The 14257-nt window shown below is 36.2% G+C and overlaps 1 protein-coding gene across 10 annotated transcripts in view; it reads right to left on the reverse strand.

Moving 5' to 3' along the window:
• GPC5 (glypican 5) overlaps nt 1-14257 on the reverse strand; it is a 1599230-nt gene that overhangs the window by 326515 nt on the left and 1258458 nt on the right. For 3 of the 10 annotated variants that reach the window (XR_007921155.2, XR_007921154.2, XM_051850547.2), the window contains 2 exons: nt 8425-8479; nt 5215-5883 (listed from right to left, as the gene is read on the reverse strand). The exons of 1 other annotated variant lie outside the window; for it this stretch is intronic. Coding sequence is in view for 5 of the 9 variants with exons in the window: in XM_051850547.2 (XP_051706507.1) it covers nt 5820-5883; nt 8425-8479 (119 nt within the window). In the remaining 4 variants the exon portion in view is untranslated. Of the gene's footprint in view, nt 1-5214; nt 5884-8424; nt 8480-10604; nt 10687-14257 lie in introns of those variants that run through there. 6 more of the 10 variants (XR_007921151.2, XR_007921150.2, XM_051850548.2 and 3 more) reach the window with 4 other exon arrangements.

The raw sequence follows: 14257 nt of genomic DNA on the forward strand, positions 1-14257 counted from the left end.
GAGTTTATGAATCACAGAAGATTCAGAGCAATGTCTTTCAAAAAAAGGTCTTTCCATTCTATGGGTCTGCCGTGTATCTTGCTTCCCATGTTGGATCGTTCTCTCCCTTTTTTATTCTATCAGCTAGTATTTGCAGACACTAGTCTTGTTTATGTGCTCCCTTTGGCTTGTAGTCCTATCATTATGATCAATTGTGAACAGCAGACCCACAGAATGGCAGATGTCCTAAACAGCACTCTGGCCTCAGAATCAGCCCTTAAGGCATGCGGATCCAGCTGAAAAGCCCATGAGAGTATTACAGGCATGGAAAGCCAAAACACTCTGGCAAAAAAAAAAAAAAAAAAAAAAAAAAAAAAACACATCTAAATGAAAGATCTCCACGAGTGAGATCCCAGTTACAAGAACAGGTCATCAAAGAAGGAGGTACCTTTCTCTGAAGAGAGGAGAGAACTTCCACTTTGACTACGACCTTGTCTAAATATGATCAGAGTTGGTGAACTCAAAAGGCTTCCATAGCCTTGGCAGCTCATGACAAGAGCCTAGGGTGATTACTGACGCCATAAACAAGAGTGTCAATTTGTTAAGTCAACAACAGGAGTCACTGTGCACTTACTCCTCATGTAGGATCTCTGTCCTTAATGTGCTGTACAGTGTGATTTAATGCTATAACTAGTACTCAAACAGTATTTTTCACTTTGTGTTTCTATGTGGGTGCAAACTGTTGAAATCTGTACTTAATGTATGCTAAACTGATCTTCTATATATAAAGAGAATTGAAAATGAATCTTGATGTGAATGGAATGGGGAAGGGAGAGGGAAAGGGGAGGGTTGCAGGTGGGAGGGAAGTTATGGGGGGGAAGCCATTGTAATCCATAAGCTGTACTTTGGAAATTTATATTCATTAAATAAAAATTAAAAAAAAAAACAAAAAAGGGTCTTTCCTTAGAGTTAAATTTCCCTGTAATATATTTATAAGAAGAATTATACCTCTCCCTGATTCTATTTTATGTGTATTACTATTTTAGTCCCCCATCCTTTAACCTCTTGTTCCTGGCATTATCATTTTCATAGCATTATCATTTTCCTCTCTATCTAAAAGCTTTCACTTTAAAATACACCAATACCAATTGATTCCCACTAAATGTAAATTCACCTAGAATCACCACATAAGGTTATCTTTAGAAATGAATAAATTTCTCAACTGTTAATGGGAAACTGCTCTTTTTCACTGTTTTTCTTTCTACTTACATAAAACACCTCATGACAAGATGAACCTAAAACATTATTTAAATATTAAGAAATTAAATTTCATTCTAAAGTTATAGTGATTTTAGCTTACAGATTTAATGTAAGCTTCTAAATAAAACATTACTGAAGCAACAAAAAAATATTTGTTGCTGCTTCAGTACTAATAAAAAAAGTTGTTGATATATCAGTAACAACAAACAGGGAAGGGCCAAATAGCTCATGCATTATTCAACATGTGAGTTGAGAAACACCTGGACTGTAAGATGGATAAAACTGCAACAAAATAAACCAAAAGTAGAAAATAACAAAAACAACAGTAAAACCCAAATCTTGTTGCTTAAGAAAGAATTGTCACCCATAAATTTATTAGTTCCACTTTGACAAGACAGTAAATTTTAAAAATATTCCATTGAACCACATTAACATTTTTAAAGAGATAAATCCCTAATTGGACATATTTAGTTACAATAATATTTTAAAAATACTCCATCAAAAGTAAACACATTTCCAGATTCTCTGAGGCTCTAGATTGAGACTATAGAAACTCAGTTTGTTCCTGGTTTTAGTTGGTTTTCTTTTAAGCTCCTATATACTCTTTACTATCACTACCAGATGGGCAATTATGGGAACTCTTGATGAAATTTAGTAAGAGTACAAGGCAACATAAAACCAAGTTGAGGTAAACAAAACACTCTGTTCTCCCAATCCAGATTTGGTATAATTAGTGGTTGACATTAGTTTGAACAGGTAATTTGCATATTCATTACATAATAAGTATCTCTGCTTGGCATTTTGAAATTTAGGTTTGGAGTGGATAAGGGGAGGGTTGTGGGTTGGAGGGACGTTATGGGGGGGAAGCCATTGTAATCCATATTCTGTACTTTGGAAATTTATATTCATTAAATAAAAGTAAAAAAAAACAAATAAACAAATACAAATAATACAGCTCAGAAACATAACAACAGTATATATCTTGATATGTTTATAGGGAACGGTGAGTCTTGCACTATAAGTACACCCCTCAGCTGCATTTTTTTTTTGACAGGCAGAGTGGACAGTGAGAAAGAGAGACAGAGAGAAAGATCTTCCTTTGCCGTTGGTTCACCCTCCAATGGCCGCCAAGGCAGGCGTGCTGCGGCCGGCGCACCACGCTGATCCAAAGGCAGGAGCCATGTGCTTCTCCTGGTCTCCCATGCAGGTGCAGGGCCCAAGCACTTGGGCCATCCTCCACTGCACTCCCTGGTCACAGCAGAGAGCTGGCCTGGAAGAGGGGCAACTGGGACAGAATCCAGCGCCCCGACCGGGACTAGAACCCAGTGTGTCGGCGCTGCTAGGCGGAAGATTAACCTATTGAGCTGAAGCGCCGGCTCAGCTGCATTTTTATGCTACAATAGATAAACTTCAATCTGGCTACAAAATAACAAAATGTTAATTATTTGAACATAAGGAAAAGGTCTGAGAGGAACATATATTTTTTTTCTGTTTGTTTAAATGAAATACATCAAAAATGATAAAATTTAAATGAGAAATTTTTAGATTCCTGAGAATTGATTTAAGAATAAAAAGCAAATCATTACCCAACATTGAGATATCCATTTGATTTTGTTATACTTTTCCTGTTAAAAGTTTAAAGAGTTTGTTTTAATCATTACACAGATAAATATGAATTAACATGGGCTTTCCCAAGCAAAAAAGATAATATGTTCACTTCACCTAATATGAAACACAGAGAAAGCAAAATGCTATTCTTTTATTTTCCTCTATACAATTAAAAAGAATAAATTGATGAAATGGGTATTGAGTCTGGGGCAACAAAATTATCATTATTTTAAATAATCTAAACATATTTGAGATTGTATATATAAAATAGGCTTTCAAGAAAGCAATAAGGTAATAGCTCTTTATAAGAGCTATTAAATTTCTGTCATCTTAAACATATAATTGAATAGTTTCAGTAGTACCTAATAAAATAGTTTGGGAATTATTATACCCATGAAGAATTTAAGGATAAAAAATTATGTTTACATGATTGTCCAGATAGTTTGTTACTAGGAAAGAAGTGTCAAAGATTTGGGCCATCTTCCTCTGCTTTCCCAGGTGCTCTAGCAGGGAACTGGATTGGAAGTGGAGTGGCTGGGACTCAAACTGACACGTATATTGAAAGATAACTATCAAAGAATTTCCTTTAAACATCGTGGTGAATATGAAATATTCAAAAATAATGAAGGCACAGAATTAGCTACATCATAAATTCTCAGTATTTACTGTTATTTGTGACTATGTTTAAAATATTTATTTGAAAGGCAAAGCATCAGAGAGCATGAAGGAGAGGAGGGGAGAGAGAGAGGGAAAGAATCTTCCATTCACTGGTTTACTGCAGAAATGGCAACAAAGCCAGAAACCAGGAGCCTGATTCCATTCTTGTCTCTTACATAGATGTAGGGGTGAAAGCACTTTGGCTAGTATTCACCACCTTCCCAAATATATCAGCAAGAAGCCAGATCAGAAGCAGAGTAGCTGGTAGTCAAACTGGCACTCTGATGTGGGATGCAGACATCACAATTGGTGGCTTAACCAACTATACTGTGATGCCAGGCCCTTGGCTACTATCTTGTAACAAGTATAAATGTAGTCATGTACTTGTCTTCCTTAAAAATATAAACATATATAATATTAAGTATAGAAATATAGGGACCAGTGTGGTGCAGTGGGCTAAGCTGCTGCCTACAATAACATTATCCCATATGCATACTAGTTCCAGTCTTGGCTGCTTTGTTTCCAATCAAGACCCTGATAATGCATCTGGGAAGTAGTACATCATGGTCCTAGTGCTGGGGCCATTGACAACCATGTAGGAGGTCCAGAGGGAGTTCTAAGGGTCCTGGCTTTAGCCTGACACATCCCCCTCTTTCTGTAACTCTGCTTTTCAAATAAATAAATAAATAAAGCTTAACCAAAAAAATGAAGAAATATAAAGCTTGAAATGGAGGGCATATACCATGTTCATGAATCAGAGCATTAAATATCATTAAATTACTCAACTCAATTTTGATTTATGGATTTAATGAAACCTCATTCAAATTACAGCAGATGTTTTTGCTTTTTGTGGTGAAAACTGACAAATTCTAACATATTTATGAAATGCAAAGGACTAAGTATTGTGAAGATAATCTTAAAACAGTAAAGTTAGAGGGCTTACACATGGGTTCTCAATGCTTATTTTAAGTCAAAAGCAGTCAAGACAAATGACTTTTGGTTCCAGAGTGGAGAGATAAATCAATGAAACAGGATAAACTACAAAGACGGCCCCCACAGAGACAGAACCACATTCATTGAGTCACTTGATCTAAAACACTCATGACGCTGGAATGAATTCAGAAGATACCCATTTAGCAGTGGTATTGAAGCAACTGGATATTCTTATGAAAAAGATAACATGACTTTTGACTTCTAATTTACAAGACACAAAATGACTTGTTGAAAAAGTTAGAAAATATTTCTAATCTTAGTATTACCATGGATGTTCACTAAAATATTGTATGTGAACTAAGTTTGATCAATTGGGCTTCATTCAAATTGAGGACTTCTGTCCTTTATCAGACCAGTATGAGAAGAAAAGGGCAAGTTCTAGAGAGGGAAGAGATATTAATTATATAAATAAATAATTAATATATTAAATAAGTATAGAAAATCCAAAAAATGACCAAAATATTTAATAGACACAACACACACATGAAAAGAGGACATAGAAATACCAAATGTATTAACTTTATATTCAGGCAATAAATTAAAGAATTTTTTCTCAAATTATATCTTTTTACTATTTATTATTTTTTTCACTTCAGTTATTTTTTAAACTTTTATTTAATAAATTTAAATTTCCAAATTACAGCTTTTGTATTATAGCAGCTTTTCCCCCCATTACCTCCCACCCACCCGCAACCATCTCATCTCCTACTCCCTCTCCCATCCCATTCACATCAAGATTAATTTTCAATTATCCTTATACACAGTAGATCAATTTAGTATATACTAAGTAAATATTTCAACAGTTTGCACCAACAACTGTTAAAATCTTTACTATTTATTTTAATGACTAGTTTTCTCATAATGAACGCAGTAACAAAATATCCAGTCATTCTTCTTGTCCTACTCTATCAAACACCATGGAAACTCTCAAAGGAGTCAACATCTATATTTTCATGTACCAAACTGCAAGAATTTCAGATACATTTTCAAAATACATGTAGTTTTGAAGTGATTGTTTCCTTATACTTTGTTTTATTCAATATTATGACCTTAGTTTTTCTGTTATTCTATAACCTATATAATAATAATGCTTAAATTAGGAATGTACTAATAAACCATGTGTATATGTCCTCATTACATTACTCTAAAATTTCTATGAGTGTTTACATAAGTCCCTGAATTTGCCTTTTATAATCAGCTTCGCCTGGTCCAGTGATGTCTGAAGGGAGCATTAGGTAATGGTGTTCTCTGCCTACCCAACCCCTATACTCACCCAACTGGTAATTCTTGTCTCTCTGAGCTTTAGTGTTCCCTTTATCTTGTTAAGATGATGTCCACTCTGAGATGTTGTGAGGATAATGATCACATAATAGAAGTAAAAGCTCTCTAAAATGTAAAATAATATGTGTAGTAATTAGACCATATTTTTCCTGAGACTTAGAAGCATTCATCTTCATAATTTTGCATAGAGGCTACAGTAGTCATTTATTCTTTTGTATTGAATAAAAGATTATTTCTTTCACCAATCCTCTGCCCTTTTTCTTCTAATGTAGATCACCTGCAACTGTTCTGGCCATTCCAGAAACAGCCTGATAAAAATCAATGCAATAAAGGACCCAACAGATTTTCAAATAGGTCAAATTTGTAGATATGTATTAAGTCCACTTCAGATATAAATATCACGATTAAACAGCAATGATAAGAAAGTAACTTGTACTATCCCTCATCTCCAAACACTAATGTTTCAAGTTACTTTTCTTTAATTCATAATTCTTGATTGTATCTTAATTAATAATAATATATATGTGCATATATATTATAATATTTACCTATGGAGCAAATAATTAATCTTATTAATCTTTATATTCACCTACTATCTTAACATGTGTCTCATGTACCTTGGGAAGAAATTACTTTCATGCATATGTTTAAAGAAAACTCCCTAATAGCTTTGTCTGAAATGGTTTTCTTCTAATAGGATGTCATGTTATTAGTGATTATGCTTTTATATTGATTAATAGATATTAGCGTACTGTAAGCATAAACTATTATATAATGGATGTTGAAAACCAAGTCAACTAATACAAAATGGATGATATGACATCTTTAAATGTGCATACTTGGAGAAAACACTTGTTTCTATAATAATACAGGAAACTCCCAAAAGTGTATTACTATTAATCATATTGCAAGGATATTCAATTATTTTTTACCTTTTTGGCCCATTGACTAGAGACTGGATTTTGCAGATGAATTAAGAAATTGGAGGAAGGTAAGGTAACTATGATGTTCATCCTTCTAAATATCAATGGCCATGGAAGAAGAAATGGTACAGAAAATGACATAAAAATGTCTTATTTAAAATAAATGTGTGCAGGGAGGTGAGTAGTAACTGTCTAGATCATTGACAAAACAGGCTCTACAGGAGGAATCTGAGTTGGAGAGACAAGGAGGAAGAGGGGAAAGGGAAAGAGAGAAAGAGAATGAAATGTGGAGGGAGCAAAGGAGAAAGGAAGGAGAGAAGCAAGGGGGAGGAGAGAATGAAGGCAGGGAGGCAGAAGAAAGAGCAAATGTGGAAAGAGGAGGAAGGGGGCTGAGAGAAGCGAAGGAAGGGGTAGAAGGAAGCAACAGGAAGGGAAGAAAATGGAAGGAAATTAAAGGACAGGAATTAGTGGGCAGCAGAGAAGGCAGGAGAGAGGAGTAAATAATCTGTTGTTAAATTATAAAATATGGATACTCTAAACACTCTCATTTGGTAAATTTCAAGTTCTTTGGTGAGTTTGTCTAGTCTAAAAAAGTTAGCACCAGACTGGAAGTCAAAATATAGTTCTAAATATGTAATCTGTTTCTTGGTAAACTTAAAGAAATATCTCAACTCTTTTTATCTTCCTATTTTAAACTTAAAAACAATTAAATATTTAGACTAGCAACTTTAAGATCCTTTCCAGGCTTAAAAATCATATCGCTTCAAAGATTCCCACCCAAGGAGACACATTAATTTAAGAAAACAACAACAACAACAAAACACAGCCAAGACAATGATTCTGTTTAGATAAGAGGCATTTTGAGCGTTTTCATAATTGATTGGACTTTTTTAAAAAGCCCTGCCTTGTGCAACAAGTACCAACTTTGTGTATTAAGCTTTGTTTGACTAGAGAGTTCAGAATGAGCTCCCCACTTGATGTGTCGGTGCTGAGACATGGAGATGGATAATATACTGAGAGGCTGGCATGATTCTGACATTCATTACCAAAGATGTCGCTGTTTATGATATCTGTGGGAGAGTGGTAATGTGCTAGTACACCTAGGAGACTGGTTGTAAACTTATATTAGGCAATCAGGGAGATGATGATAAACACAACTTGAAAGAAACTACTGACATGAACATATTTTACCAGATGCCTGGAATACAAGAATTCTGATAAGCCTGTGCATGTGTTTAGCTCTGGCAGTAGAATTTATACTCTGTGAGTTGATCAGATCACATAAAAATCAAGACTCCTTGAAGAAGTCAGCTGTCTACTTTTACTGATCACTTGAGCTATATGGTGCAGTTAGAGTTCCTTTGAAATGGAAAGCATTTATTTAAGCCATAGATAAAAAGGTTGTTCTTAGGAAACTTTCAGCCACAATTTCAATTATTTTCTGACATGATAAATTTTTGTTGACAAATGCTTATGCCAGCTACACTACTGTAAACCTGTACTTGAAAAATGCCTTAATTTTTAAACTTTGAAATATGCATTCAGCTATTTGCGTTTAAAAGATTGTTCACAAGTTGCTAAAACATTGTAAATGAATACTTTTTCTTCATACTGATCTGGAAATGGAATTTTAAATGTGGTAGCAGTTCTTGGAAAACACCTTAATTGTAAGTAAAAAACAGGGTGACCTAAATCTTTTCATAGCTAACAACTGCTAACATACCTTGTTATATATTTTCTCTGATAAACGTACACAAAGAAGAAGATTTGGAAAATGCCTAGAGATAAAAACACAAAGACTCAGATACACAAACCGATAAGCCTATACAACAAAAATAAAATCATTAAAATTTGATATACATGAGGATTTTTATGATTAATGTGTGCAGTATTATGATAATATATAACAGTCTTACACTTTTTTTCTTCAGTTAACTTTATATCAAGATTCCAAAATCATCAAATAGTTTTCAAAAACCATATTAATAATTACACTACATTATATTGTAGGGCTAAACTTGTGGAAACAGTGGGTTAAGACACCAGTTGCAATGCTGGCATCCCATACTAGCGTTTGCATACTGGAATAACAGAGAACAAGATATGGAGAGGAAAAAGTATGTTTTCACTAAAATTTTCTTCTACTTGAAGTGATAATACTTCATAAAATTTCAACTGTAAGATGAGAGGTCTTCAAAAAGTTCTTGGAAAATGCACATTATAAAAAATTATGCATGGGGGCTGATGCTCTGGCATAGCAGGTAAAGCTGCCACCTGCAGTGCCAGCATCCCCTATGGGCACCGGTTCTAGTCCCTGCTCCACTTCTGATCCAACTGTTTGCTAAGGCCTGGGAAAGCAGTAGAAGATGGCCCAAGTCCTTGGGCCCCTGCATGTACATGGGAGACCCAGAGGAAGCTCCTGGCTCCTGGCATCAGAGCAGTGCAGCTCTGGCTGCTGCAGCCATTTGGGGAGTGAACCAGCAGATGGAAGACCTCACTCTCTCTCTGCCTTTGCCTCTGCCTCTCTTTCAAATAAATAAATATTGAAATAAAACTATGCATGAATTTAATTTTTTTGCAACAAAATAAACTCTTCTCTTTTCTGCAAGCTTTTTGAAGTACTCTTATATATATCTCGTGATAATGTCTGTGCCTGACAGATGATTTTCCTCTGTCTCTGAATTTCTCCCTCAGAAATGTACAAGCAGCTTGAAGACAAGAGACCTCCTTCTCAGACAGATTTCCTTTCATTCTCTTCCTGACTGCCTCTCTGCATGATCTGCCTTCACCACAGCTACACGCAACACAGAACTCTCCAGCCATGTGTACTTGGCTGGAACAGAAGTGAAATCCTCAGATCCAGGCAATCCATTTGCCATTGAGCAAAAATTCAAGTTCTTGTAATTCCATTCCTTTCTCAGAAACTTAGAGACTAGAGTCAGCCAGGGGTAGGCATTTGAGAAGCCAGGAGAAGTACAAGCCTGACAGCATATTATCACAGCCAAGCTTTGTGCTGAGCTAAGTTATTGGCAAAGAGGATCCTGCATAAATGAAAGACAAAAAGACAATGATTAAGAAATATTTGAGTGATGCAGACATGCAAATTATACAGACCCTCAGAAGGAATAACAGAGACATCCACCATCCACTCAATGTGTTTCTAGTTTTCCTATCAGGATGCCACAAACTCCGGCTGTATTCCTGACCTTGGAAATCTGTGAAATTGCCCAGAATTTTTCAACTCTTTGAAACTCATCTAATTTAAATGAAAGTCTTTTCCTTGTAATTTAATGAGCTTTGAGTAGAATTCTGATGATACCTCAATTGATCTATGGCCCAGAATCCAGCACAGAGATGTCCAACTGAAGATCACAGAAATGATTAGGTCCAATTGAATTATTGGAAATAAAACTGAAAAACAAATACGGCTTCCTTCCTTAAACTTTTGAACACACCCATTTCGTCTTTCCTGTCTTCCACCAGCAAATATTTCTTGAATTATATATCTTGACATTTGATTACTTTCACTACTCATTGGTTTATGAAGATTTAATCATTTTTGGAATTAAGTTTATACTGTTTAAAATTACTATCTAACTTGTATTTTGCTTCCTCTACTACCTGCAAGTATTTTGAGTACAGGGAACATATCACACCTTCTTATATTTTCCATATTTTAAATATTCACTAAGAGATAAATGAATTAAGTATTTTGTGTTAAGGAACATCTGGAAAACCTCCTCTTTTTACTGAAGGTTTCCACTGTTTGAGTCAAGGAATCTAACAAAGAGGCTACCTATCATGGAGAAATGCTTTTAAAATACATGTAAAATGTTATGCATCCAAATTACAGCCTAGGAAATTACTGTTACGAGGCAGAACACGTAGCAAAGAAATAATCACCTGCCATCCTCTTCCCTCTCCCAGCTTATTTGCTGTTGTTCTCTGGTGTGTGACCAGGTATATGACACCAAGGTGAATGAGCCTTAAGAAAGGAATGACAGAGGGCAAAAAAACATTTCAAGGAAGGTTAACTTTGTCATTAAGTGTCAGCACCCAAATCATGTTAGGGAAGAGGGATTTGTTAAAGAAAAGTCCTAACTCCACTTGAGTGTTTGAATGTAAGTGCAACTTGTATGCAAGTTCTATTGATATCAAAAACAGTTTCACTATTAGATAGTCTCCAAGATCCTCGATAAAGATTTAATGCTTGTGTCAAAAACAAAAGGAAATAAAGGATCTGAGTCTCTGCTATGATTTCCCATGAACTCCATAATCCCATACTCTTTCTTATCTAATCCTTTTACTCTTGAAACAGTGACTTTCAAACCAGTATGTATTTCTTATCATAGAAGCCTACTAGTGAGATGTTTCAGAGAAAACATCTTTCTAGGTAGTGTTTTGGGACTGGAGTTTCTGCTGAACATACACAAAGAGAATTCAAACAATTCATGGAAAATGGAATAAAGATTTTGGTGTAAAAAATTGAAATCTATGCATACTTGTATTAAGACATGGAATCGAAAGAATAGCTGTTTGAAAGCTACAATTCTGAAATCCACTTTTCTTATCTGACAAATATTTATAATAATTTAACAAAACCATTGATGGCAACTGCTTCCAGTACCATATTACACTTTCTTTCCTTCAATTCAATGCTGTCACAATAACAATTCAAGTAAATCAATAGATCTATAAATAACTCAATTAATGCAGATACATAGATTTTGAGGATAACAGCAAAAAACAGAATATAAATGAAAAAGGATTGAAGACACATTTAACAGTTTATCAAAATGTGATTACTAGCATTTTTATATAAACATTATTTATTTATTTGAAAGGTGGAGTTACAGAGGTAGAGGTAGAGAGAGAAAAAGTCTTCCATCTACTGGTTCACGACCCCAAGTAGATGCAATGGCCAGAACTGGGTCAGTCTGAAGCCAGGAGCCATGAGCTTCTTTCTGATCTCCTGAATGGGTGAAGGTATCCAAGAACTTGGACCATCTTCCACTGCTTTCTCAGACCATAGTAGAGAGCTGGATCAGAAGTAGAGCAGGCCGGCACCGCGGCTCACTAGGCTAATCCTCCGCCTTGCGGCGCTGGCACACCGGGTTCTAATCCCGGTCGGGGCACCGGATTCTGTCCCGGTTGCCCCTCTTCCAGGCCAGCTCTCTGCTGTGGCCCGGGAGTTCAGTGGAGGATGGCCCAAGCGCTTGGGCCCTGCACCCCATGGGAGACCAGGATAAGTACCTGGCTCCTGCCACTGGATCAGCGCGGTGCACCGGCCGCAGCGCACAGGCCGCGGCGGCCATTGGAGGGTGAACCAACGGCAAAGGAAGACCTTTCTCTCTGTCTCTCTCTCTCACTGTCCACTCTGCCTGTCAAAAAAATAAAAAATAAAATAAAATAAAAAGAAGTAGAGCAGCTGGGACTCGAATTGGCACCCATATGGGTAGCTGGCTCTGCAGGCAGTGGCTTTACCCACTATGCCACAGTGCCAGCCCCACTACCATTTGTAAACAAATGAACTTTTGATGCTAATTCTACTGGAGCATGAAGTCAGATAAAATAAGGATGTTAGTTAATTTTAAATTTTATATGTATTTTCGGCATACATATTTTATAAGATAATACCTTTAAGGCATATTTATGCATATTTATGCATATTAAATCTTTTATTTACAAATGGATTTTGTAATAAAGTTTATAATAAATGTCTATAATATAAGTATCAACAAGGAATGGGCAAGTATTTGAACTGAATTTATAGTGAATTATAATTATTCTAAAATTTATCTTTAAATAGGGATATCATGCAGAAAGGCCTATGTTACTATTTGCAAAAGTAATGTACTCCTAAAAAGAAAAATAACAGCTTAAACAAAATGTCATTTCCTATCTAATCTACATATTGTTTTTGATATTTTATATCTCCTTTCAATGTATAAAAAATGGTGTGTTTCAGAATAAATTGGCTTATTAGGACCTACAGAAAAGCAAGACTATAATGCAAAATGACCAATCTTGAAAATAAAATAAATAATGGAGATATCTGCACCTGGAATCCCCAGTGAAAACAGCTCTTTATATAGTTTATCCTATTTCCATAATTTCACAAATCCCTAGATAACCCAGCTTCAGAGGTCAGAAAATAAAGAGCACAGAGATTAGTCTCCAAACTTGTTTTGGATATTCTGATAAATGATAAAAAAGAATTGGAGCAAGCTTCTAACAATCCTATCTGGGGTCTCACATGTACGGATTTTTGTTCCATTGGGGTTTGGTAACCTACATTTGGACATTTTATTCTGATTGTACAGGCTCTATTCCTTTTATCATAAACTACCTTTCCTGCATTATTTTCCATCTTAAAGGTTATCCAGATTTCTTATATCAAGTATGATCATTTACTGTCATCTTCTCCATAGCAAATAAATTACATGAGAGAAAAACACAGTTTTCTTTATTTTGATAATCACCAATACCTGGTTAACAATGCAGCACAGTACATACTGGATTGACTACATTAATTTTTTGTGTGATTGTCTTATTCAGATCAAAGGTCTAAAACAGGATTTTTACTCATTATATTCAATATAATTTTAGGGAGTGTTTCAGTTCTAAGAAATTAAATGAAGAACTTGGGGGACACTGGGTAATTCAAACTTTCTCTTCTTTTATGAAGTCAGAGCTGTTTTTCTTTGAGCCTGGAGGTCTGGGTTTAGGGGATGATTCACATGCCTTTAGTTAGAGGTAGTCCCAAAGTGAGAGAAAGAAGTAGGCACAAGAACTCTCTAAGGTAGACATGGGGAGGTGCAAGAGTTGACAGATATAATTTTAGTGTCACTATACTATCCCATGTCTCAAATTTTGTTACCTTTAGATGAAAAATGTCATGCTGATCTCAGGCTGTGTGGAATGAGAAGCATGTGATGTCTTTGTTTGGAGCAATATAATATGTGACAAAGCAGTGTTTCCTCTCCATGAATCTCCATGGAGAGGTGGCACCTGCCTGGACACTGAGAGTGGAGATCAATACATGTAGAATGTAAATCTTGTTGACAGAAAAGGGAAGTGTGGTATGCCCTGGAAATCAACAAAGCAGAGAGCTTCAAGAAAGATTCCTGAACTCAAGCAAGGAAGAGAGCTCAGGAGGGTGTTGATTTCTGGAAAGATCAAATGGAGGAGATAAGAAGATTGGATCGGTCGACGCCGTGGCTCAATAGGCTAATCTTCCGCCTGCGGCACCAGCACATCAGGTTCTAGCCCAGGTCGGGGCGCCGGATTCTGTCCCGGTTGCCCCTCTTCCAGGCCAGCTCTCTGCTGTGGCCAGGGAGTGCAGTGGAGGATGGCCCAGGTGCTTGGGCCCTGCACCCGCATGGGAGACCAGGAGAAGCACCTGGCTCCTGCCTTTGGATCAGCGTGATGCACCGGCCGCAGCTCGCTGGCCACAGCGGCCATTGGAGGGTGAACCAACAGCAAAAAGGAAGACCTTTCTGTCTGTCTCTCTCACTGTCCACTCTGCCTGTCAAAAAAAAAAAAAAAAAAAGATT

This window comes from Oryctolagus cuniculus, chromosome 9, assembly GCF_964237555.1.
Source record: "Oryctolagus cuniculus chromosome 9, mOryCun1.1, whole genome shotgun sequence".
In the NCBI taxonomy this organism is placed as follows: domain Eukaryota; kingdom Metazoa; phylum Chordata; class Mammalia; order Lagomorpha; family Leporidae; genus Oryctolagus; species Oryctolagus cuniculus.